Source organism: Anopheles maculipalpis, chromosome 3RL, assembly GCF_943734695.1.
Source record: "Anopheles maculipalpis chromosome 3RL, idAnoMacuDA_375_x, whole genome shotgun sequence".
Classification (NCBI taxonomy): Eukaryota; Metazoa; Arthropoda; class Insecta; order Diptera; family Culicidae; genus Anopheles; species Anopheles maculipalpis.
In genome coordinates this window covers 34,849,560-34,873,934 of record NC_064872.1, presented here as the reverse complement: position 1 = coordinate 34,873,934, position 24,375 = coordinate 34,849,560, and the positions used below count along the sequence as shown (strand labels likewise).

Genomic DNA, 24,375 nt, shown 5'->3' with positions numbered 1-24,375 from the left:
AAGACCTTCTAGGGTCGAAAATGCCAACCTGCCTTCCCCAGTTTTAACGACAGGAGAAGCATTTGGATGCGATTTAAACTACGGTCTTGTCTTGTGTCATGACCATCCCTAGATTATCATTGATAATGTTATTTAAGGCGAGATGTGGGTATCATATGTCACAGTAGCCATATCGCTTCCCATTATTCAAATGTCCAAATCTTATCGCACATAAATGATGTCTAATGGAACGTCTTAATCGATCTAGACGCGAGCAAAACGATCAACACATTTGAAAACCATCAACTGATCAGATCTTCCTCCCTCACCCCCAAAACCTACAACCTGTATGTAAATTATCCGGATGTTTCATTCATCTTTTTCAATCATCATCATCAGCAAGCATCTTCATTCACCTACGAACGATTCGTCGCATCTCCCAAAGATTAACAAACAAAACGAGGAAAAAACATCTCAAAAGGTGTCGACAATTCGATTAAGCAAAAAAAAACCTCCTTCGTCGAGGGCTCGTCTTAGTGTGTACGTGTTGAACGACGGTAAGATCGCACCCCAACCGTGGCCGAAGACGATCCGCTCGATGCCGTGTGCTTTTTTTATATCTTATTTTATTTCTCCGTTACCATATATTTGGTCCGTTGGTTGAGGATGACCGAGCCAGGGCCGAGCCAAAAACAGACCATCCCGCTGCTCACGCCACGGTCACTTTTATGGGTGGCGTTTGCGCATGTTCACGCTTGCACATGTCTTTTTTTGGGGGTTCGGAAGGTGGTTGAAGAAGCGCACGGGAACCCGGCACGCGAACATCATTCGGGCGTGTGTGTGTGTGCTGTGCTTTATCTTGCCGCCACACGCGCTGAAGATGGCACAGCGTGTGAATCTTTCGCTACGCCGCTTTTTTTTTTATTCTCTCTTTTACGACATTTGTGCTGTTGACAATCTTGTTTGGGGAAGCTGTATTTATTTACTCTTTCTTTTTCGGTTGTCGTAGCCTGCCACCAGTTCCTTTGTGGGGTCGGCTTATGTTGAATAATTCATTATCTTGTTGATTTTCGGTGCTTGTTTGACCGATTATTATGCGATTAGGCAGACGAAAAAAAAATTGATTAATATGGTGCTTGAGCGTGGAGTTGCTGTCGTGAAGATAAGTTTATGAGGTGTGAAATTTGAGAGAAATTTTAAGATGTTTTGATGACAATTTAAAATTAAGCTAGTACTTTCACTGTTGGCTTAGGTTGGCTGGTTACATTAAGCCACATGAATTGTATTATTTGGAGTCAAAGTTGAATTGCAGAATAAGCTTTCGGCTTCATAAATTTAAAATTAAACAAAACGCCACCAGCAACTGCTAGAACGCAAAAGTATGTGTGCCCGGCATACACTATAACCGGTCTACCATTTCCCGATGACCTGCACTTAACAGTACGGCTCGGGCTTTCTAAGACCACCCGACAAATTGCGCGGTACGGACGGAGCTCACAACTCTTGACAAACGGCCACATTAGCGCCATCATAAAAAGCACACACATCTCTCTTTCTCTCTGCGCCTTGTCTACGAAGTGCCTGCATAGAGTAGTAATGCACACTCCGCAGGCACATTCACCTCCAGCTGACACATATTTCGAACGCGTCACGATCTCGGAGGCCCCCAAAGCATTACACACAAAAAGAAAAAACCGGAGCAACCGAAAGAATTAAGACGAAATAAAGATACTAATAATATTGCGCTGCTCCGAAATGGACACTGGACTGGTGGGGCGATTCAAGAAACGGGCAGAAACAATAACCCGGGACTACCAGCCAATGCTTGCAGGACAATCAACTTCAACGATACCTGCTCCGTGATCTGGCGGTCGCTCGTGCACATGAAAGGGGTCTCTTTGTGCGGCCGGTAGAAATATATGAACACCCCGCTGGTGGTAATTTCTTTTCTCCCATTACATAACTCCCGCAACGGCAGGTAAATGGGGCAAAACGGGCAGGGGTGAGCAAAGCGTCGTCCAATTTTGCGACCGAATTGCTACGCCGCGTCCACCGTGAGAGATAGATATGTGTATTTATTTTTCGCAAAACTACCCCCACCCTCGCGAGACCAGGGCTAAATGACCTCCCGCAATGTGTGCCTTTTTTTTGCATTTATTCTCCACCCGCTGATGGTTGTTCCCATGTGGTGCAGGTTGGTTCCCAAGTGGTACGGAAAACTGGTGTAAAAGGGTGTCTATCTTTCGTGGTTTAAGAAAGTTTGCTCCCTTTTGCCGAACACGGCCGGCAACGGCACATTCGCAAAAATAAAAAAACAATGGTATTCTTTGAAAGTGAGTTAATTTTTAGCGATCACTTTTGCTTTCGTTTCTTCCCTTTTTTTGCTGCAACGTGATCTAAGACAGTGAAATCGTTTAGCTTGTGATCGCTAAAGGGGTTTGCGAATGTCTGGCTCGGGCATTTTCATGTATGCGGGAGAGGTCCCGGTTTATTTTTCGTCCTTTTAAATGACCTTTTTTCAATCTTAGCTGATTGAATGGCTTGTCGACTAAACTTAAGCCAACCAGCTACGATGACGGTATGATTTTTTTCTACTTCATTTGAGTTTGATATTATCAATAGTTTAATATGACCTGTACGGTTAGCTAGGCACTAAACGGTAAATGCTGCTTGAAATGTGAGAAGGACAATTTGTCAGATTATATTGGATGATTTAAGAATTCGAGCAAAAACTCCCTTTATCACCTATTCCAGGGAGCTACTTCGTAAAGTATCGGCGACCTTCGGTAGGGACTGTTGAACAAATAAATGTTTTACTTGATTTCAGCTCGACTAACAGTATTTGCTCTTTGATTCCATAAGATCCTCTGACTGTGGTTAGGCAAAATGATCGCTGCTGCAATGAGTTAATTCTGAGTGCAGCATCTCAAAGACGACGCAATGCACTCTTAGTCGGAAGGATGTCAGAAGAGTAATGTTTTTTGAAGGGTTGTCAAATAAATGACTTGCTCTGAAATATTTAGAAAATTCTTTACCGGATAATCAACATTTGTTACCAATAACCATGAAGCTTTTTCTTCTTGGCCCAACGACCACTAAGGTCATGGCCGGCCATCGAAATGGCTTACTAGACTGCCGCTACCACGTACTTGGTTAGTCAGTACTCACTACGGGGGGACGGTCCGGATGGGATTTGAGCCCCGGTCCTGCCGTTTGAAGACCGCTGTCGCCAAAACCACCGGGCCCCTTCAAGCTGTAACCCATCAAGCTGTAAGGCCTTATTTTTGTCAACAGTTTCTGAGGTTCACTTTCTTTCAAAATTCTTAGAGCAAACCTATCTGTTAAATTTTTATTTATAATTAATAATGACGGTCCAGTGCCGTATTGTCCTATCTGTTAAATTTCCTGTGTAATATTTTGTGTGTACATAAAATACATAAAACATACATGAAATGATGGAAATTTTCAAAGGATACACATACGAGCTTTCAATGAAAATTTTCCCAGAGAATATTGGTTCATTAATAACTGCCTGATGTTGCTGTACGTCTCATTAAGATTTGGATTTAAAAAACCGAAAATCGATTTGATCCGTTAAAATGGGAACTTATCTGAGCTGTCCTTTTGCTCTCCTTAGAAACGCAGTTACTTTTCTTTATTTTCCCACCGAGGAAAAAACGCACGAATTACGACAGAAAGTGAAAGCACCATCAAAACCAAACGGACATTCCATCCCATTTTTCCTCCTTCACCCTAATGCACCCTAATTTCATCTTTCCGCACGCTGAGATTCCGCGCGCGTGATTCTAGCGTGCAGAACAGACTTTCCTTCTACTGTCGACCGCAAGCTAGCTGCAGCTTATAGAGCAAACTGCAATTTATTGTTATGCAAATCGTACGCGAGGGTATTCGCACCTCCCTTCTATACCCTTTCTCCATTTGGGGTCCCATTTTTCGACGTCCAGTGCACGTCGATCGCAATCGGCGGGCCATGCAGTTGCCCCGAGATGCCGCGAGCTGCTTCGTGCTCGTGGTTCGCGAACGCGACCGTGTCATAAAGCATCACACATGACCATAAATAAGGTCCGAACCGCGGTGCACTGGCCCTGGTGTTTGGCTCCGTACGAAAGGAAGCCGGAGACAAGCATGAAAGAAAGGCAAAACAAAAATGCGAGCAACCAAACCGACGCGGGAACCGAACCGTGCACGACATCAAATTAATCAGATCGTTTATTACATAATGCGCGCTGAGTGGACCACCGGGTGGAGGGGTGTTGTGGGAGGCAAATAGAGATTTGTAGGGAAAGGGTTGAAATTATGGGATGCATTAGGGAAGCTAACTGGTTTCCCTCCCGAGGCAAGTGCATGTGTCGCGCAGACACCGTCGCGATGGACACCAATATAGAAGGAGAATACGGAACACGGGCCTTCTTTCTTACGAGCAGCCCAAATCGAGAGGTGCTGCAGGCGTTACAAATATGGCGTTGGGAATAAATCGCCTTTCGACGGGTTTGCCGAGACATGTTCGCTAGGTTTTCGTGATTTCGACCCCATTTGCGATCTCCTTTTCTTTGGGAGTGAATGAGAAAATTGGCGCAGTGAGGTCTAAGAAATCGCCAAACAAACGAATAATACTGCATTTGAGGTAGGTCCGGAATGCTTATTCTAAGTAATTGAACTTTACCCACATTGAAAGTGATCATCAGGTTATCGCTTCACGACAAGGTGGCATAAATTCAGCGCCTGAAGGACACATCACATAATATTTCCAGCCCAGACACTCCAGGTGTCTATTTTTATCGCAATCGAACAGATCACAATGTCGCAACAGTAATGCAATGTTTTGGTTTTGGGACCTAATCGCAGCGCTTTATCTATGGCGCCAAGTGTGCACCCCCTCTCTCCCTCTGTCTGACTCACTCAACGCACGCAACATTTGAATGCTTATCATAGAGTTTGCTTTATTTCGATATACTTCCGCTTGAGATGGGGAAGCTTCTAGCAGCAACTGGTGGCAGCTATCATCATGATTGATGATCTGCGCCTCTCAATGAACCGAAGCGCACAATAAGAGCACAATAATGGGAGAGATACACCGGCACAATAGGTGACTATGACCTCCATTCCTATCGGTTGCACAGCTGCCACGAGCAGAGTGAACACTGCTCGTACGTTTGTCCACCGTTGAGCTGGGTGCAGGTGTCGGTTAGTGACTGCTGTCGCTTCGTACAACCGCGACTGATCACGCGACGATTGCTCACTGTAATAGAGAAGATCGGGGATGAGTTTGCTGATTTGAAATCGCGCGCCATGTAAGCGTTGGCTCACCAAATCGTTCCGTGGTGTAGCACACGTAGATCGGAAGTGGAAGCTGACGCGGTGAACGGATGTCCTCTTCGAGCTCATCCATCAGCGCATTCTTAGAGGCACGTGCTGCCATCGTAAAGATGGACGTGGAGCGTGCTCCAAAGCAAGGACAACATCCGGCGGGACAGTTCGGTAAGGTTGGAGGTGGCAGCGTCGTGGTTGCCAACGGTGTCGAGGTGGTAAGCTGTGGTGTGGTGGGCAGGGTAGGAGCACACGTCGGACAGGTTGTGTCTGGGGTGGAAGTTTCGACCGGGGTGGATGTGGTTGGTATGGGAGAGGTTGGCAGTGTTGGTGCACAGGTAGGACACGTGGTCTCAGGTGTTGCCGTCGTCGGGATGGGAGTTGACGTGGTCGGTATGGGTGTGGTGGGAAGGGTTGGAGCGCACGTGGGACATGTTGTTTCGGGTGTGGAAGTTGTTGGGATGGGAGTTGTGGGGATTGTTGGTTCACAGGTGGGACAGGTAGTGTCGGGAGTGGAAGTTGTCCATTCGGGCGTAGTAGGAAGCGTTGGTTCCGGAGCACAGGTCGGGCAGGTTGTGTCCGGTGGACTTGTGGTGGTGAAGTCAATGTCTCCGCAAACGACTGGGATTTCTTGCTGAAGCTCACAATCATCGCACTGATAGCAAACCAATTGAGAGTGCACTAAAAGTAAGAACCAAAAGGTTCTAGAGCAATTCACAAAAATGCCACTGTAGAGGGTTTACCTGTTCCTAGACATAGCACTATTACAATTCCTATTGTGACGATTCTAGCCATTTTGATTCTGAATATGCAAAACACTGAACAAACGAACCCTAACTCTTAACTGATAGATTCACACTGATGCGCTGCTCCGCGGGAGAGACTTGGTTTATAGCATTGTCTTGTCTTATCACTGGTTAGATAATACGGAAGCAAGAGACATTCATCAGTGGACGATTTCTTCATCGTATGTAAATTATCGATGAGTTCGAACGAAAGGGCATCCGATTAATTGAACGGTGATTCCTCGTTTACTATCAGAGAATTGCGCCAATTTCTGTCCATCATGTGACGATGAGCTGGCGGGGATTTTGGAATCATGAAGACAGATTTCCTAAAGCAGATAGTCTTATGAGCTTGACAGACAAGAGAGTTCCGGTCAATTCTACTCGCTTGTTGTGCGCTTGCGCAAAATGTATCGAGTAATGACATTAATTTAATGCTACTTTAACATTCCTGCAACGCCAAGCAATGTCCCATTCAATTAGCTGATCATCTTCCCTAATGACCTGCGCTGTCCCGACCGCTTGGGCGAAACTTGGCAAAAATATCGACCACTTTCACCTCACATCATAGCGCCTCTCGCACACGGCGACCAATTATAAAACAGTTCGCTCCTCACAATCTGTCAGCCCGTTGATCTTTCGCTTGTCGGATGCCGCGACGACAGACTGCTGCTGCCTGCCTGCCATGACACATCCATGAGCTGCGGTGGGCCGGATTACCGCATCCCAGCATCCCGGCGTGGTCATGGTGGAAATTCAATTATCGTTCATTTCTAAAGTACCACGTGATAAATTACCGTTTCCTGACATCAGCTCGCTGATGTTGACGGGAGTGTCGGGAACTGCCGTTGCCGTGTGTACACCATTTTCCCATTCGAAGCAGATTTCACTCCCTGCACCGCAAACGCGGAGAAGGCCTCCAGGAAAAAAGGCCTTCCTTTCAAGTGGTTCGCTGAGCGCATGACAACTGATTACAATTGCCTGAAAGTCCATTACCTGACGCCCGGCAATCTGACAGTTCGCTCCAGTTCCAGCGCCAAGTTTGCGGGCCAACCGCCACTCTAATGCGATCATAATGTTCCGGGCCAATTCTGAGATACGAGATGCACGAGACAAAGCGACGACAGGAAGTTAATGCACCGTAGGGCTACCGGGAGATCTGGAACCGCCGTATTCATCTGTGTCCCTTAAGCCCCCGGTTCGAGTGAGTGGTCTGATGTTGGATAAACTTCTGCAGCCAGTCATACAGAACGAGCGAATCTCGTGCGGCGGATCTCGATTTTCCCGGAACAAAAGGGAAAGTTCCAGTGCCAGTGTGGCCGCTACCCGATGCAACCGAAAACCCGAGACCGGGTTGAGGAAGCAAAAACACAGCTGGGTGGATCTTGTTGGTGATTTGTTGTTTTTCACTTTTGTTTCGCGTGAAGATGCCGATCGACCGAAAAAGAAAGTGTAGCAACAGCTGCGAATGGCTCACCGGTCTCTACTGGCCCTTTTTATGAGGGCCCTCGTTTTGCAATAAACCATTTAGCAAACAAGCGGCCTGTTTCAAGCTGAAGACGATCTGCAAGGTGCGAGGACGGGAAAGCGAAATTGCGTCGAAATGTGGAAAACCAGTCTAGAAACTGGGGAGCTATTTAGCGTGAAGAATCTGCACCTCAATGAAGCTCTACTAACGAGCCATCGCTAGCGGTGGCGCGTTTTTGGCCTTCTCGCTTTCGACACTTTCCATTAGCTTTTCCTTCGGACGGAAGATTTTCCACCGGAATGCACATTCGCGGCTGTTGCCACCGTGATGCCGGCTAAAAGCTGTTCGAGCAAAGAACGGAGGAGCCTCAGGAGAGATCGCCGGTCGTACGAAATGGAAAACGAATCTTGGTGGAATACATTCCAACGATGGATCGCGAAGATCGAGGACAGCGCGAACGTGACCTTCCATCGGTCGGTCGGTGTATTGATGCGCGGGAGAGGAAAAGGTGAGGATGCTGGAGTGCCAAAACGAATTACCAAATTGAAGTGGAAATCGATTATTCCACCAATCGAAGCCAGGGGGCAAGTTAAATGAGCCGCGGCAGAGTGGATGCTCTTCTGTCCCGGCGGTGGTCACGCAACTGCACAGATTACCGAATGGCTAATGGGTTCAGTATAACCACCAGAAAAACGGACCAACAAACGATGGTGAATGCTCGATCGATTGCGTATTGCTTTCGGTTCACGGGGGTGCCGGTTTTTTTTTTGTCACCGTCGTGGTGCCATCGTTGTTCCGTGCATTAAAATTTGATTTCTCGCCCGCATTGTTCTTCGTGCTTGGAAGGTTTTTGTCGTCGTTACTATCGCTCACAGTTTGCTGTGGTGGGAAGGCAGAACACTTCCGGTGCACGGAATTGTATTTCCTGTGGCGCAATAGTTTGACTTTGAGACGAAGATGTCGGTGTGGGAGCGAGGTGGAATGGGCGAGAAGAGCACATTGAGGTGACAATGGAATTCGAAATCAATTGTTTTTCACTTTCATCTTAGATAATCGAAACAGACAGTGATCTTGATACGGTGGTATTGGCACTTTCTTGCCCTCAGTGACCTGGGAACGTCACTCTCGGCTAATGTCAGTAAAGTTGGGATAAATTTTAACGGAATTTTTTTATTTATATTTCTGTTCAACTCTTACATTATAGCAAACACTGTGCAAAATAATAATATTCATTTCAAAGCAGCAAAATAATTTAAATATTTTAGTTTGCATTTAGCTACACGAAGTTCTTTGCGTAGTTATAGTTAATCTGCATACGTTTTTTTTTGCAATTTATGGCGAATGTTGTGAAACCAATTTGTTGTGATTTATGTATTTATTTATTTATTTATAATTAACTGTGACAAGTCATTTTCTCTCTGTTATTTGATGTAAGGCTGTTAGTTTTGCTTAAAATATGATAAATTTAATGTAAACCATCCATCAAACCATCAAACTACATCCATCAAATGTGGATCGAGCATTTGGATTCGTTTTTTAAATAATTTTTCAGCTAAAATTTGAGTTTTCTCCTCTTTTGATTTACAATATTTTTCTCCTACTTGGTTCAACGACCTTCTTAGGTCACGCCAGCCATCGAATGGCTTTCAAGACTTGCTGTGATACCACGTAGTTGGATAGTCAGTCCTCACTATGGGGAGTACGGTCAGGATGGGATATGATCCCCGATCCTGCCGTTTGAAGACAAGCGCCGTTGTTCCCTACGCAACTTGGCCGCTCCTATAATATTCTAGTTATTATTTATTTCTCATTTTATTCTTTTAAATAGATCTAAGGTAAATGTATGAAGCCCTTCACCTAAGTTAAAGCTGTAATTTTCGTTTTTATTCTTAACATGCTTTTACGCTATCGAACAGGGCTTATGGTCCTTCATTCAATAAACCAAATTATGAAATTATGAAACTACATATAGCCATAACTACGCTTTTAGTAAAAATGAAATAATCACACTAGGAACTTACACGAAGAAACGGTTGTCATATCCCTTCCGTACAGTTTCCCCATTCGCTGGAATGACTATTCAGCTACGAATAATTTAATTTAAGGCAGCCAGAACAGTGAACCTGTAGGATCTTTATAACGTTTAGTGCCAGAGAAAAAGTGGAAGATGAGTGAGAAGAAACATGGAAAGGAAAAAAAAACAGACGAAGTAACGTGCCTCAAAAGAAAGATAAAATTCCTTGTCATAATATGCTCAATTCCCTTAGGAACATTTCATAATCCATTTTTCATTATTTTTTTTCCGGCTAGTACAGCCACAGCAAAACATGCTATTGCTTAGCTTCACTTCCTTAAGACAGGTGCCGATAGTCTTTACCTTTTATCTTTTCATCTGTGGCGCGATTGCATGTTGACGTGAACTTCACAATCATCCAGAGAAAACACTCTTAATCCACTCATGCTTTACTAGCAAAAAAGTAGACGGGAATTATTTTCGCATAAAATTTTCATCGCACTGGTTGCGTTTTGACAGCCGACGACGAGTGTACGATGATCAATTTTCTATTAAATCCCTCACTCCGCTTATCGTTCGATTGCGAGCGGCGTTTGATGACTTCGGCATTCGTTACTATCGTTGGCAGTGTTTTCTCCTTACGCTCTGCTTCATCAAACAGTTGATTGCGCAATGAAATGCACATGTTATACTTCTTTTACCAATTTCCTGCTTTTAATTTCTGTCTGTCTGTGGGTGATTTTTTTCCCCTCTCTATTTTGCCCAGCGAGACTTTCTCATGTCACGAAACTGGTGGCATTCCAGATGCTGACGAGTAATTTAAGAATGTTTTAGGTCACTCTTTCCCAAGCGTCTTGAAAGTAAAGCAACAACGAGTTTGATCGATGACAAATGCGAAGTAAAATGTTCCAGATGTCTTTCTGGTAAGCGCCTGCAAGATCATTAACCACTAGTTTGCCCTTTGTTTCGTTGGTGATTTGGCAATCGGCAACCGCCCTGTTAGTGACGTGTGTCACTGATTTGTTAGATCATTCATCCAAAAACGCTGTGCAAACGCACGACAAACGTCCATTCCGGTATTAAACGAAAGACTCGAATGACCGACTAGACAAGTTCAACAGCGCATCATATTACCAGCCACGGTGTTGGTGTTGAGTGACTTTCGCGTCAGAAGCATAAAAACAGCCGGACAAGCTGGAATTAATTTGAGTTGCAAAATCAGAGGTGATGCAGGAGACAAATTTGGCTGGCACTGGCACTGGAAGCAGTTTCCGGTGCGTGCTAAACAAACACGCATCAAGGCCAGGGTGTGTGGGATTTATGGCCTGTCGATCACTTTCGGTAGTTTTTGGGTTGACGAAGAGCTAGCGTATTAGGCGCTTAATTCCAACGAGGGTTGTTTGTTGTATAGAGAATGATTGGGAAATAATTAACACATTCTTAGCATATTTGGTTTTAGTTTCCATTTTGAATATTTAGTTTCCTCTGAAAATTAATTTCAAGCTCCTGCTACCTGAAAGATCCTTTTCCAGAAGTAGTTCTTTTAGAGCTCTCTAATAGCTGCAAAAACACACAAAAAAATCCAACAAATGACGACCGAACGTAATACCGGTGGCAAAAATCGCTTAAACTGTTATGCTCAGAAGATGTTCGACATTAGAGGCAAAACGTGTTGACGATATCAAACGGTTTTTTTGCTCGTTGATTTAATGGTCGCTCCGCAGAGCGTTTTTATTGCTCGCACACTAATCGTGTGCCTTTTTTTGCAACCGACAAGATGGTGGTCATTATTTTTATTTAGGGATGTTTTATAGTCCGGTTAGCACATCGCGAAGGAGAATTTAATGTGCTTTTTTTTGTTTATTTTATTGCTATCATTTTGTTATGTGGTTCCTTTTTTGTTTTGCTTTTCTCTGATGATTTAAATTCATTTAACTTCTATTTCTTAAGTTTTATTTTCATAAAATATCTATGAACAAATTCAATAACGCTCTTGCTAAAACTACTCTCAATGAATCTACAAGCTCTGACTATATGCACACAGTTCACTTCAAGCAAATAAATAAAAAAGTAACAAAATAACGTGATTAAAACACATTTGCCCCAGATAAAACTGGTAGTGCCAGCCGCAAGGCCACTCACGGGCTCATATTCACGCTATAGACACGAACAACACCTACAAGCTTTCACATTCCTCATGCACCGGGCATGAGAATGGTCCGCGCCAAGTGCGAGCCCGACTGGTCCGATTTATTATTTCTCCTGCACATTTAGCGCCTTTTCTTTTCGCAATCGAGACCCGACATTCCCGTCAATTCTCGAGACCAGCGTACCGACCGCACCTTTGACCGTTGAACGTTCGACAAAGACCAGTCTGCGAAACGGCAAGTGTCACCCGGCGTTCTTGTGAAATGCACTCGTCTGGCTCGGGCACAAAACGCTTCAAAACCCCTTCGACAGGCGCTAATGTGCGAGTAGCATCAGCAGGTCGCCGCGTACATCACATTATGACTCATTAGTGACAGTGACTATGTGTGTGCTCCCTATGTGCTCGACTGACGAAGCAGAAAAAAAGATCACAAATAGATACAAATACAAAAAAAAAAGTGGCTGTGTAGGATTTATGTTGCCGCCTTGAAATTTATCTTCATTTCAGGTTGCCAAAGCCGTCGTCGGCAGCCGAACAGCGGCGACATGTACGCGACACACATTTACCGGGTCACACCGCGGCAACACCTTCGAAATCGATTGCTCAGATCGATGCTGTCACTAAGTCGGCAAATGACGGCACCTTTCCCTAGCTGTTTAGGGGACGGTTGGGCTGGAGGTGGGCCAGTCTACCACCAGAAGCTACGGTGAACATATTCGTTCATTTAATGGATGTGGTGCTGTGTTTTTCTTTCTTTTTTTTTTTTGCTCCATTACACTCATTGCGGCAACCTCAATCGAGCATAGGTAAGGTTCTTAAACTTGATTTTTGACAGCCGCAGTGTGTGAAAGCTGACAGTGAATTTGGGTTGGTGTGGGACTGTTTGTTTCGTTTTTTAGTTTTCCTTTTGTCTGATCTATTTCGATACATTGGTGTAATGATGTAACGTAACGAAGCAATGTGATCGGATCAGTTATACCAGTGATCGTGCAGGTTAACCAATAGACAAAGCTCGTTTTGTTTAAATTCAACTACACATTTCGTTCTTTTCTAAAGTAAAACTTATTTCAATAAAAACAATACTTCAAAATAATAACCGTGAGAAAACAACGCAAATGGCACTGTACATAGCGAAGGTGACCCATTAAACTTTGTCCATCTATCATTAATTAAAATTGGGTTAAACGATCAAAACGTTGAACAAGAACAGCACAACATATCGTTTTGTCTCCACCAAACGACAAGCACCAAGTTGCAGCGGTCAACTGTTGGGAACCACACCAAGAAACGCCTTCATGCCCCCGAGGGCATACTCTTACAGTGACATTGTTCGGTCGCTTAAGACAATCTGGCGGTAATTTTGGGGAGGGCGAAATTCGAGCAAGGTCGAACTCGTTAGGCGTTTCCCTCTGGGCTGCATAATGCGTAATTACACTGCCGAAAGGAAGCTGGCAAAGTAATGAAATTATCGGTTCAGAAGGCTAAAATTGGCAGCGCAATTTGGTGCAGTTGGTGGTTTGAAAATTAATGTTTTTTTTTCAGCAGCAGAAAAAAAGATCGTTTTGTGCGATTAGCGGATGACCCTAAATTGGCATTTGTTTGAAAAGTTGTTGCTTAAGATTGTGAGAAATAAATTAATTTTTTTAAAATAAAAATTCTTTTTAACGCCCAAATCCTCCCAAACCAAAAGGCTTTAAAAAATCAAACGAATAGCTATCACAGTCTTTTGTTATACGTGTCGTGTACAATTGTTACAATTACAAAAGTTACATTTCTAGCGTGCAAAAATTCTGCTTATTTTCTGCTCTTTTTTACCCCCCCTTTTTGTGTTCAAATATTTTCAACTGCTTGATCTGCTTTCATTTTAAATTATATAGCTGGGAGTTAAAATTTTTGAAGTTTTTCACCTTACACTAACAATAAATTTTGAACGAAATATGTTTTTAAAAGCAAAGAAGAAACGGTAAAATTCCTGAATAGCTCAGATCTAAACCGCTTCCATTGAATGTAAGGGCAGTGACGTTGAAAACGTGCCATAACACCTAAATCAACAAAACCTAACCCGTACAAACCCTTTCAACCGTACATTCCTAGAAAATGGGCTGCGAAAAATCGTTTTCTGCTCGAATTTGATCGTTGAAAAGAATACATTTCTTCACCAGTTTCACCACCTTTACTTCCTGCTTTGAACTACTGCACTGGAATGCAGTTTTATTTTTAATGAAAAATGTACCAGCTAAATGCGACTCCTTCTTCCCTTACCAGCTCCACAAAACCATTCATTCATCAACCTGTCTCGGAATGCGTACCGGAGGGACGGGAAAAATAAGTCTGTCGTGCTAGCATTTTTCAATGGGTGGCAATCTTCGTAGACGGTAGCAAAGTCGGTTTTTTTCTGTCCTTCTTTCCATTCTCACTTTTTCCTAGATCATCCGTCTATCTTATCGTCGGTGGGAACCACGTTTTTGCAGCTCTGATTTATTTTTATTTGATCGCCGTTTGCAACGATGGAACGGGAGCACCAAGCAACGGTGCGCCAACCTGCTGTACGCTAACAAAGCGCTCACGCTTACCATTTAGCTATTTGGTAGGTGGGAAAATTAAAGCTGGAAAATATATGTTTCCACTCACTGGCAGTGTGGCAAAATTTCCACCACACTCGTTCGTTGGGTGGGAAAAGGGGCAAAAAATGTCTTCATAACCATATGCACCTGTGGCAGTGTGCGAATATGTGTTATTTAACAGGGTGCAACATAATTGGGCAGAGTCGCAAGATCGAGGTACATATGCCAACGCCGTGCATTATCTCTTTTGTGATGAGGCCGATGCGTGCAAAACGATGTAGGGAAATCATCAAAAGGGGTAATAGAAAAATAAAAACACACCGCTCAAATTATGGGAAACTGTACGCTTGGTTACGAAAAATGGTAAATTATCATCGTGAATGTTTTGTAGGGGGATGATGCTGCTGGAAGAGTATTTGATCATATTGCAAACAAAAGCGGCAAATTATTTGGTTTTAAATATAGTGACGATAGGCAAAGTCAATTTTCGAGAAGCGCTGCATAACAGTGGATTGGATCAGACTAGTGAAATCCATGAGTTACGATATGGGTTATTTTGAAGAATAAATTGCCAAAGTTGGATTTTGTTTTTTGCTTGATTTAGAAAATGGTCATTTATTTTATTACGGTACAAACTTAACTCATGTATTCGATTGAGCTAATCTGCCACACATGTTCTATAGTTGAAATTCAGATTCTGTTGAAGATTCATCCAAAATACTCAAAAAGATGTCCAGTCCATCTGAGGAAACGCCTGCAAGAGCTCAAAAATTCACAAGGATACAATAGAATTCTGGTCCGATTTCCACGATCAGCAAAGATTAACGATGAAGCTGACTTCACTGACTAGCAAACTTAAGTTACCTCCAATACTCAAATTCAATTATCCAATTCTATTGACAGTATTTTTTTGCCTCTCATCTTTTTTTTATGATCTGTTACAATTTATTTCTTCAATTCCAAGTCTAGAATTAATGCTATTCAAACGCTTGATGACTGACTAAAATGATGACTTAGTTGAAATATCTGATCTACACTTTCGAGCCTTACCAATCTCGATACAATCTCGATATGCTACCGTACTTCCATTACAGAAGGCCTAACTAACAAGATTTTTATTATGTATTGTGTATGGAATAGATTTAAAGGATAAGACAACGTCTAAGATCAATTAAAAGTATAAAACTATGGTGCAGAATACTGAAAGTAATATAAGAAAACTGTGCCAAGAATCAATAAACCTTCAACTTAAATCAAATCTTTATCCAAAAGATTGTATTTCTTCACGTTTTCACCTCAAGCCCTGAGCGCGATGATGGCCTGTCAATTAAGAAAATTAAACATTCTCCCAATAACCAGACACTGGCATTGATTTCTAACCCTCAAAATTTTTAATCCATCACCGGTTACAGGGTGGCAAGACACGACTGCCTAGCCACAACTTTTGCTATGCTTCCCGCTGTTCCATTTCTTTTTCTTCACACCCGATAAAAATCCTCGGCCAGGTCTCATTTTCCTTTTTCGTGCCCTGCATTCAACACCTTCACCGTGTTCCTTCGCCAGCGTCTGGCTGGTTGATTACATCATTCGAGTTGCCCGCAGCCAGCTCCTTCAGATCATGTGCGTGTGCGTAACCAGCGTGTCAACCATAAAGAGTGCAACCGTGCAGTTCTCTCATTCATTCGCCCATAATTTCTATCACTCTTCGCGGTCTTGTTTTTCGCGTGCAGTGTACTTCATCTGATAAATATTCGGTTAATAACAACCCGGTTTAATTTAATTGAACCCAGAGCGATCACCACCAGTGCCTTTCTCCTTGCAGGCTGTGACACACTGTACTGTATGGTCAAACAACCTTACCCGAAGACCGAGTCTTGGTAGGACTTTGAGAGAAGAAAAAAAAAAACTACCAAACTCCTTCATCAACCACAACTGACCACCTGTGCCCGAGAAATCGGACGAGATGGCGTTTAGTTTTATTCATGTTGCACGAGACAGTCTGCGGTGCACAGCCACACCGCAGCCGGCCCAAAAGCGCAACCTTATTGTGGTGGAATAAAGTCCAATTAAAGCCGCTCATATGGTCATTAAATTATGCTCGACGCGACCGAACCAGTGGTGAGCCCAGTGTGTACGTGCCCCGTCCGAAACAGTCGACCGTTTGGCACGTGCACTTGGACGCCTGCATTTGCCTACCCAGCACGGGGACCCACCCTAACCGGGTCACTACCGCACAGCAGATCGTCGAACAAACTCACAAAACGGTGACAGATTAAAATTCAATTCCGACCAGCCCGCGACGGTATTAGACGTGAATTACCGAAAAAAGGCAATAGTAAGAAACGAGAATAAGATAAAATAAGAAAAACAACAACCCGACGTCCGTTGGTTCGTGACGAGCGTGACTTGCTCGCGTATGGCAAGGGGGTCGTTGCATTCGATGGTCATTTGATGGAAATAGTAATAAAATAAATAAGTCAATACCTTCACCCGCTTCTCCGGTACGAAGGTACCATGGTGTATCGAGTGAAAATGCGTGATCGATAAGAGTGTAAATGCGATCAATGACATCCGACGATACCGGCGTGTTTTGGCGGAGGTGGAGGGATGAGATTTTTACCAGGACGCCAGGACATCGCAATAGATATAATTCAATCACCCTGGTGGTGAACTGCGTATTTTTTTCTTCAAAACAGCAGGAGATTGATTGCAAACGCGATCGGAAGTTTATTTCCATGCGAAGTAGCTGGCTAGTGCATATCGTGCTGAGCGTTTCGCACCGTGTGCGTGAGTTGGTTTAATGAGTTGACGACTACGAAGAGGGATACATTGATGGAAGGGGGGGGGGGGGGGGTATGTCTCAATAAGGGCTGAGGTAAGGAATCGCTTCAAAGGGAGGAAAAAACAAACGTTGGGCAATTATTCACACTTCACTACTGCTTGCCGGCAGGAGCCAGTGATCGGTTGATTGATTGATGAGGAAGAATCGTGCCAAAAGGTTTGCCATACACTTTTATTGCATAATTACATTGAATGTGTTTGGTTTTGGCTGTTGTATTTGAGGATAATTAATTCATATGCACTCTATTGGCTCCATTGGCTGCTTTTATGGGATGTTTGTTAAATTATTTTTTGTGCTAGCCATGGACTGAATCTATTTCAGCATTGCAGATAGGACGTACAGGTGGAGGATAAAAATATTACGAATCGTTACTGTCAAGTTGTATTTAACGGCGTCAAGAGCCGCTTTTAAATTTGCCTATTTTTATTGTGGTGCCCAGCTTTCTTAAATATATGAAAGAAACTTGTTTAAATAGTATAACAAGAAATGTATAAATTATTTTATTTATTTATTTATAATTAATAATGACGGTCCAGTGCCGTATTGTCAACACCGCTTGTGTTGAGTAAATTTTATAATCATCTTGATAAGGCATTTCCTCCTTATTCTTTGCCTTATCCCGGGCATACTCGGTTAAAATGTATAAATTAAATATAAAACTAAATGTAAAATACACTGCAAGTATGATTAGGTTGAGAGTGAAAGAACTACCTCAATTGCTAGGCTCATCTTTTTGTGCATCGCTCCTCAAATATCGCTTCTCAGTGCGCATCGTAAAATCGTTCCATCGCTCAGCACTCCCTGAGCTACCCCAAATACACCGCACACTTTAGGGAGTGAGAGCGGTACGCTCTATTCTGTCACAAGAGGCACTTAAAAAGCGACAGAGACGACGTTGATGCCGGTCTTACTTATTTGTTTATTTATTATTACAATGAGTCATCTAGCCTATGTTGGCCTACATAACTATTCTAATTTAACGTTATAGAAAAGAATAACACTAACGAAACGAAAAAAAAAAAACATTTTACCTTTACGGAGCACAATTAAAACCATCATTGAAGGACAGAAAAACAAGGATTCAATTGCCTTAATAGTTATACCTTAAATATAGAGCTAAAGAGTGGCCATGGTGCAAGAATTCTAGTAGGAACATGGAAGATTATACTTTCAAGAATGTACGGAGCGTCAGTAAAATCACTGATGAGATTATGTAAAAAAAATCCACAGCACCGTAATTCGCCTGTTTTGAAGGGATTCCAGTCCCAATAACAGACACCTAGCACGGTATGTGAGTGGGGTAGTGTCACGAGACCAAGGCAGCAGATAAAAGAGCGCACGTGTCAATTTTCTTTGCACTGTTTCGAGCCTGTCAGTTCTGTACTGTTGCATTGGTGTCCATATAATACTAACAAATTTTAAAATTGGCCTAACAATAGCACAATACAAAGATTTAAGACTACGAAGGTCCTTCAAATCCTTCCCTACACATGAAATAAAACCTAATAACCAACACGCCTTAAAACAGTTAATTCTTGATGTTCTTAAAAAGTCAGCCTACAGTTTAAATCTCGAATCACGTTTGTTCTCGGAACTGAGCTGCTAGTTAATTTATAATCAAATACTACAGGTAACCGTTTTCTAGAGAACGTTATAACAGAGCATTTTAAAACATTTATACGCATACATTTCAAAGAACACTAGGAATTGAAACGATTTAAACAATTTTTAGCACAGTACAAGTACAGGCATAAAAAAACTTCAAGCCATCAGCATACAGCAGTTCACAGCATTCAGGAAGCGCGTTGACTATATCATTAATAAAAATGACAAACAGCAGAGGCCCAAGAATGCATGATCAATTGGTGGAGGACACAGAAAACGTTGTGCTGATTTTGACCCTGATACTCTACATGTTCATTAAGTAGCTAAGCAGCTTAAGTAGCTTAAGCACACGGCAAAATCGGGGTTCAATTCCAACGCGAGCCGTTTCACCGTAGTGAGGACTGACCACGCAATACAGTGGTCTCAATAAGTCTGGAAGGCTTGGAGAACGTAGTAGTATAATGCAAAGAAGAGGAAGATGATCTTAAATCAACACTCACAAAAAACTTATTGGATATTTTTTATTTGAAATTGATAGAATAAAAATAATACTATCAGTGATTAAACAATGTAAGATAAAAATGTGTATTTTACTCACGGTTGCGGAAGTATTCAAACCATTTGTAGTGTATGATTTTTTTAGCAGTAATTATTGCCATTTGTCCTTACCTGAAAATAGGAGAAAAAATTAAGATAATGATTATACTAATGCAACATGAACAAAACCATCCTTTAGTTGATTAGCTGATGAGCTTCTTGTTTCTTGTTTGATTCATACAGGAAGAGCTACTAGAGGAAATTAATTTCAAAAAAAAAAACAATTCCCAAAAAAAAACTTTCATAATATTGCATTGTAGGGCGTCTTTGAACGTCTTCCTTCATAACATATCTTAGCCCTACACACGGTCTCGGCAAGAATAGTTTTTGTGTTGTTTCTTAAATGACCTAGCAGCTCGTCATCACCGAACATAAATTATTCGCATTCGTGCTAATACATGTCCCGCAAAAGTAAAAACTATCCTTTAGTTTTTATACCTTCTAACTTCAACATGGTGCAAAAGGTACAAAACACCCTCAAATAGTACTTAACTGAAATCTTTTCGACCTAAAACTAGCTAGTGAATTGTGTTTCGCGGCCGTTAACATTTCTGAAGCAATTCCTGAATGAAAATGTGCAATCGTTTGGCAATTTATTATTAAATCAATGTATTCATTCACCAACGATCGAACGGCCCAAAAAACCGTTTGGTGTGCGTTTAATCCCTTCTCCATCCACCAGCGTCTTGGAATGTCTGACACCCCCTTGGACCGTTTTCACTTGACAAAACTCAAAAACTGCAAGACTCCACCTTTACGGCGCATTAAACAAATCGTACGTATCCGGGACCGAGGGTCCGAGATCGGGTGGTGCGCTTTTTGTACTACGCAAATCGTTATAATTTGCACCTAAAATCGGCGGAAAATCCTAAATAACCGAAAAAGATCTATTTTGCTGATGCCTTTCTCTTTTTTTTTTTTGCTCCTAGATTCATTCAATAGTGATGAACATACATTTTTTTGCTCTTTTAAAAGCCCTAATAACATTCACGACGGGCGAATAGTTTGCATTCGTAGTGCGAATAAATTTGCACTAATAGTTTGTTCAACAATTTCTGCCACACAATGCAATGCTACTAATGCAATCAAGCTCAAGCATACTAAAGAGAGAGAGAGAGACTAACTTCAAGCGGTTGTAGTGTCGATTGTTGTATGGAAACATAAAATGAAGCCCTCAAACGAGCCCGTCGGTACAGTGTTAGCAAAGCGAAACAAAAGCTAAAGCACGCGTACCACCGATCGGTACCAAATGTCATCTGCATTGAGCAACGATCGGAGGCGTTGTTGATTGACTGTTTTTCGTTGGAAAGAATGCCCGTTTTGCTTGTGCCTCATTTCGTCAACAGCGTCTTTTAACAGTGCGTAAAGTTTCGGTTCGGTGTTCGTCGCTTGCTTCATCGTTGATGTCGTTCGTCTTAAAATTGGTCGATTGTTATGAAATGTGATAGAAATGTTGCTCCGGTGCCGTGGAACATGCCGAAAATCGATATTTACCGTCGGCTGCCTTCCTGGGTGTCTTGGCTTTCCAAACTGTTGTTTTCCTTTGCTAATGCGATAATTACAAATTGTGTTTGTGATTGTCAAGCGCTATTAGAGAATCTCGAATTGTATGCAAACCAGGTCAAAATTGCCTTTTTTAGGCAGAGTTTTTTCTTATTCCAGAAATAAAACAAATATTTGTAGCAGAATCCAACTTCATCATTTCTACTCTTATGGCTGAAGCTTTTCTTGTTCACCGTCTAAAAACAGTTTACTAACTGTGACTCCTGCTGATTTTGTTTGCTTTTCTATGCCCAATAATTTAAATTTCCAGCCTCTCCGCTTACATCCGTTCCGTTACGGTGTTAGGCAGTGGAAGTTCGGACAAACGACGGATTTTGTCAACGATCAAGTGAGTGGTTCCGTTTGCCGTTTTCATGCAGTATAAATTGGTGAGACAAATTGGCATGCGTGTGGTTTTTCGTTTCACTCCATACACGCATCCTGGGGGCAGGTTTTTCTTGTATTTTAACAATTCAATAATGCAGTTTGAAATTTATTTTTAAGCTAGGTATGTGTGTGTTACCAAGGTAATCGACATTAGTATTTATAGCAAATGATAATTACATAGATTTTCGCACAAAATCAGGTTCATAAATATTCTGTTTCCTATCACTCGAGCCCATGCACACATGCAACTCTACCGGCAAATTTTGCCACGTCAATTCTCTGCGTTACGTTTTGCAGTTTTATATTTCCGTTTCCAATAACTTCCAAGTGATTGTTAAGTTTTACCTCATTGTTTATATGCATCAGCTGTATTTTTGTTTAGAGCAACAATTCCAAAATTATGTGCAATAGGAAACGGATATTGAGAATTCATGGTACTGCCTGATACACGTTAAGGTGCATGTAACGAGCCCACAAATCACCCTTACACACTTACAAAAAGCACTCCCAACAAAAAAAAAAGCAGCGGAAATGGCAATCAACTTTCCTAATCAATCTAATTCGATCTACATGCTGTTTTTCGGCAAGCCAAATGGGCCGTCACCAGTTTAGTGACGGTGTTTCGGGCAATCGATCTCAAGCTTTAATCTGTCCTTCGAACGCGCGTGCCCAAAACATTGTAAAGATCGTCCAAAAGGAAAGGGTTTGTGCAAGTTTTGGAAGGTAACAAACGATTGGTCTTCATCTTTGAGGGCAACGGGTTGCCTTAATCAGATTGCATTTCACGCTAATAAGCTTGATTATGCATGGTTTCGCTGGTTATTTTCGATTACTTTTTCTTTAAATCCATGTACACTTGGTCAGTTAGTGGCAGAGTTCAAAAGTGTCTTTCTTGTCGCGAGGATAAAGATGATTGATTTGAAGAAATTGAGAGAATGAAAGCGGTCCTTTGTACGATAAAATGAATCGTGCTCGTTTCAGAAACCTTTCAATTGAATAAAACTGTTTGTTCATCAAGGAAAGCTGCACAATCCGGCTTGTGTATGAGCTGGGACTATTGAGAAGTTTTAAGATGAGCTTAGAGATTATTTTATATTCAAAACCCTTCCTGTTCAGAACAAATTGAAGCAAATTTCAATCTTGATCGCATTTTAAGAGATACACAAGAAACAAAACTGCACAACAGTTCCTTACTGATCGTCGGCGAGGTTTCCGCTCACGAATGCATTTATCGAATGCACCATCAAACTGATGACGATTGAAGGACTATTTGATGATTTTTATGATAAATTAAAAACCCATAGGATTGTCGTCTTAATAAGGCCATCGAAATAAAGACCGCGACACGAGCCTTTCACACTATAGCAGCCATCATGTGGAGTGCGTTTTGTTGATGAATGATATTAATTAGGTAACAAATCAAGCATTGGCCCGGCTGCACGACTGGTATCGCTGATGACTAGCTTCTGATATGATACAATATACCATTCGTCTAGATACCCTGCTATCGTCACTCCCAACAGGCACCACCAGGCGTGTGGATTTCTCGTGAATACTGCCGGCCACCAGGTATAATCAAAACTGTTCCTATTTATCTGCCCTCCCTAGCCAACGGTAGCCCAACAGATGCAAACGGGCAGATAAATTGGGGATAAAAAAATATCATCAAACGGGCACAAACTTCGGGATCCGTAAAATCGTAAGCGATCCCGTTGGTAGTAAACAGCACCACCGTAAAACGCAACACTCACGTTCAGCCCGAAGCCATTGGTAGCCTTTGGTAGGACAGTGTTGTTTCGAGGAAGGAATCAGAGCAAAGCAGTGCAGTACTATTAAGCTAGAGCTCGTTCCTTGTTACGGAGATTAACAGAGAGTTGATCCAGTTCTGTTTTTAGCGGTAGAATGCAGCTCCTCAGGGGCTCACTTACGGTGATACTTATTGCGTGTGTTTAAAAAGTAATATCACTTCCCTATAGGGGTTAACGTTATGTGTTGAAAGTTTTACATCACCAAATGACATATTTGTCGCCAAAGTGTATCGTTAATGGGATCCGCTTATGTCCTCGTCGAAGGTGATAAAGATGAAACGGAAATGAGCACTAATTAGGATACAACATTCTAGCATAAGTTTGGTTGATATTTTATTGCCGATTGTAAACGAAGTGTCATCATTCTTTTATGATTCGATGTTATGTTATGCTCATACTTCGAAAGGTATGTGCCAGTTTATGCAGGCGGTTAAGTACAGGTAGGAAGGTTAAGTAGACTAAATAAAAATTATTGTTTTATATTTTTAAATCAGAGTTCCTTCTTAGGAAAATATTCACAATTCTTCAAGCAGCATCAGGTTTCTAAACCAAATTTCTGTCTCATCTTGAGAGTGAACGAAATTGAAGTTTCGAATTTCTGAGACGAAAATCAGATTTCGAAGAAGATCATCTTGATGTCTTCGCATCCATCAATTGACATTTTTGGCATAGCAATTCCTTATGAGAAAAGTCAAACTAATTTACTGAAATTTGTTTTGGTTTTGCAAGACTTTTAATAACTTACTTATTTATTAATAAGTAAAGATCGTCCGGCACTGAGTTTTTACCCAATATCCTTTCACCATTTATCGTAGTTATGATTTGTTTTAAAAACCATTCACCCCAATGTTGAATTTAAATTAAAAAGTTTACACGCATTAATGCGCCCATTCATATTGCGCAACACTTTCTACTTCGATTAACTGCACATGTATCGCAGAGACGAGAGAAAAAAAAAATACTCGTGTACGATCGTTACCCTCCCCCAGCTTTCCTACTTGCCCGCCCCAATCAAGCACAAAACAATCACAAAGCTCACTAATCCCGCGCGAAACACGAGCCACACGAGTCAGCTCTGAAGCGGCCAAAGTTTAGCCTCAACCATTCATCTCCAACACACACACAATCCACCCGTAATAAAGATCTCATTTGTCCGGTTCGACCTCGTGCAAGAAATAAATCCTCCCTTCCGGTATTTGTCGGTGGTGAGGAGTTCGTGCGAGCCACTTGTTAGGAGATGCTGGGAGGGAAATTTTTTAGCTTGCGCGACGTGCTACACAAACGATCACATTTCTCCTGTCACCCGG

The 24,375-nt window shown here is 42.2% G+C and overlaps 4 protein-coding genes across 4 annotated transcripts in view; 2 read left to right on the top strand and 2 right to left on the bottom strand.

Annotated features, from left to right (window-relative positions):
• The window catches only part of LOC126564894 (immunoglobulin-binding protein 1), a 526,173-nt gene that overhangs the window by 174,903 nt on the left and 326,895 nt on the right, over positions 1 to 24,375 (top strand). The window lies entirely within an intron of this gene.
• LOC126564281 (actin-binding protein WASF2) overlaps positions 1 to 24,375 on the top strand; it is a 501,777-nt gene that overhangs the window by 325,735 nt on the left and 151,667 nt on the right. The gene's annotated exons all lie outside the window — the stretch shown is intronic.
• Positions 1 to 24,375, bottom strand: part of LOC126565762 (mucin-5AC) — a 128,138-nt gene that overhangs the window by 54,598 nt on the left and 49,165 nt on the right. The window lies entirely within an intron of this gene.
• LOC126565210 (integumentary mucin A.1-like) lies at positions 5,106 to 6,102 on the bottom strand. Its single transcript, XM_050222366.1, has 3 exons — positions 6,051 to 6,102; positions 5,308 to 5,988; positions 5,106 to 5,239 (listed from the first exon to the last, which is right to left on the bottom strand). Exons 1-3 carry the CDS (start codon positions 6,100 to 6,102, stop codon positions 5,106 to 5,108), a joined length of 867 nt encoding a protein of 288 aa, XP_050078323.1.

Bases quoted from the DNA above. Each gene is read 5' to 3' on its own strand.
- LOC126565210 (XM_050222366.1), bottom strand. From the start codon at position 6,102: ATGGCTAGAATCGTCACAATAGGAATTGTAATAGTGCTATGTCTAGGA. The intron at 5,989-6,050 runs GTAAACCCTCTA...TCTTACTTTTAG, and splicing joins AGTGCTATGTCTAGGAACAG to TGCACTCTCAATTGGTTTGC. The intron at 5,240-5,307 runs GTGAGCCAACGC...TCTCTATTACAG, and splicing joins CTACACCACGGAACGATTTG to TGAGCAATCGTCGCGTGATC.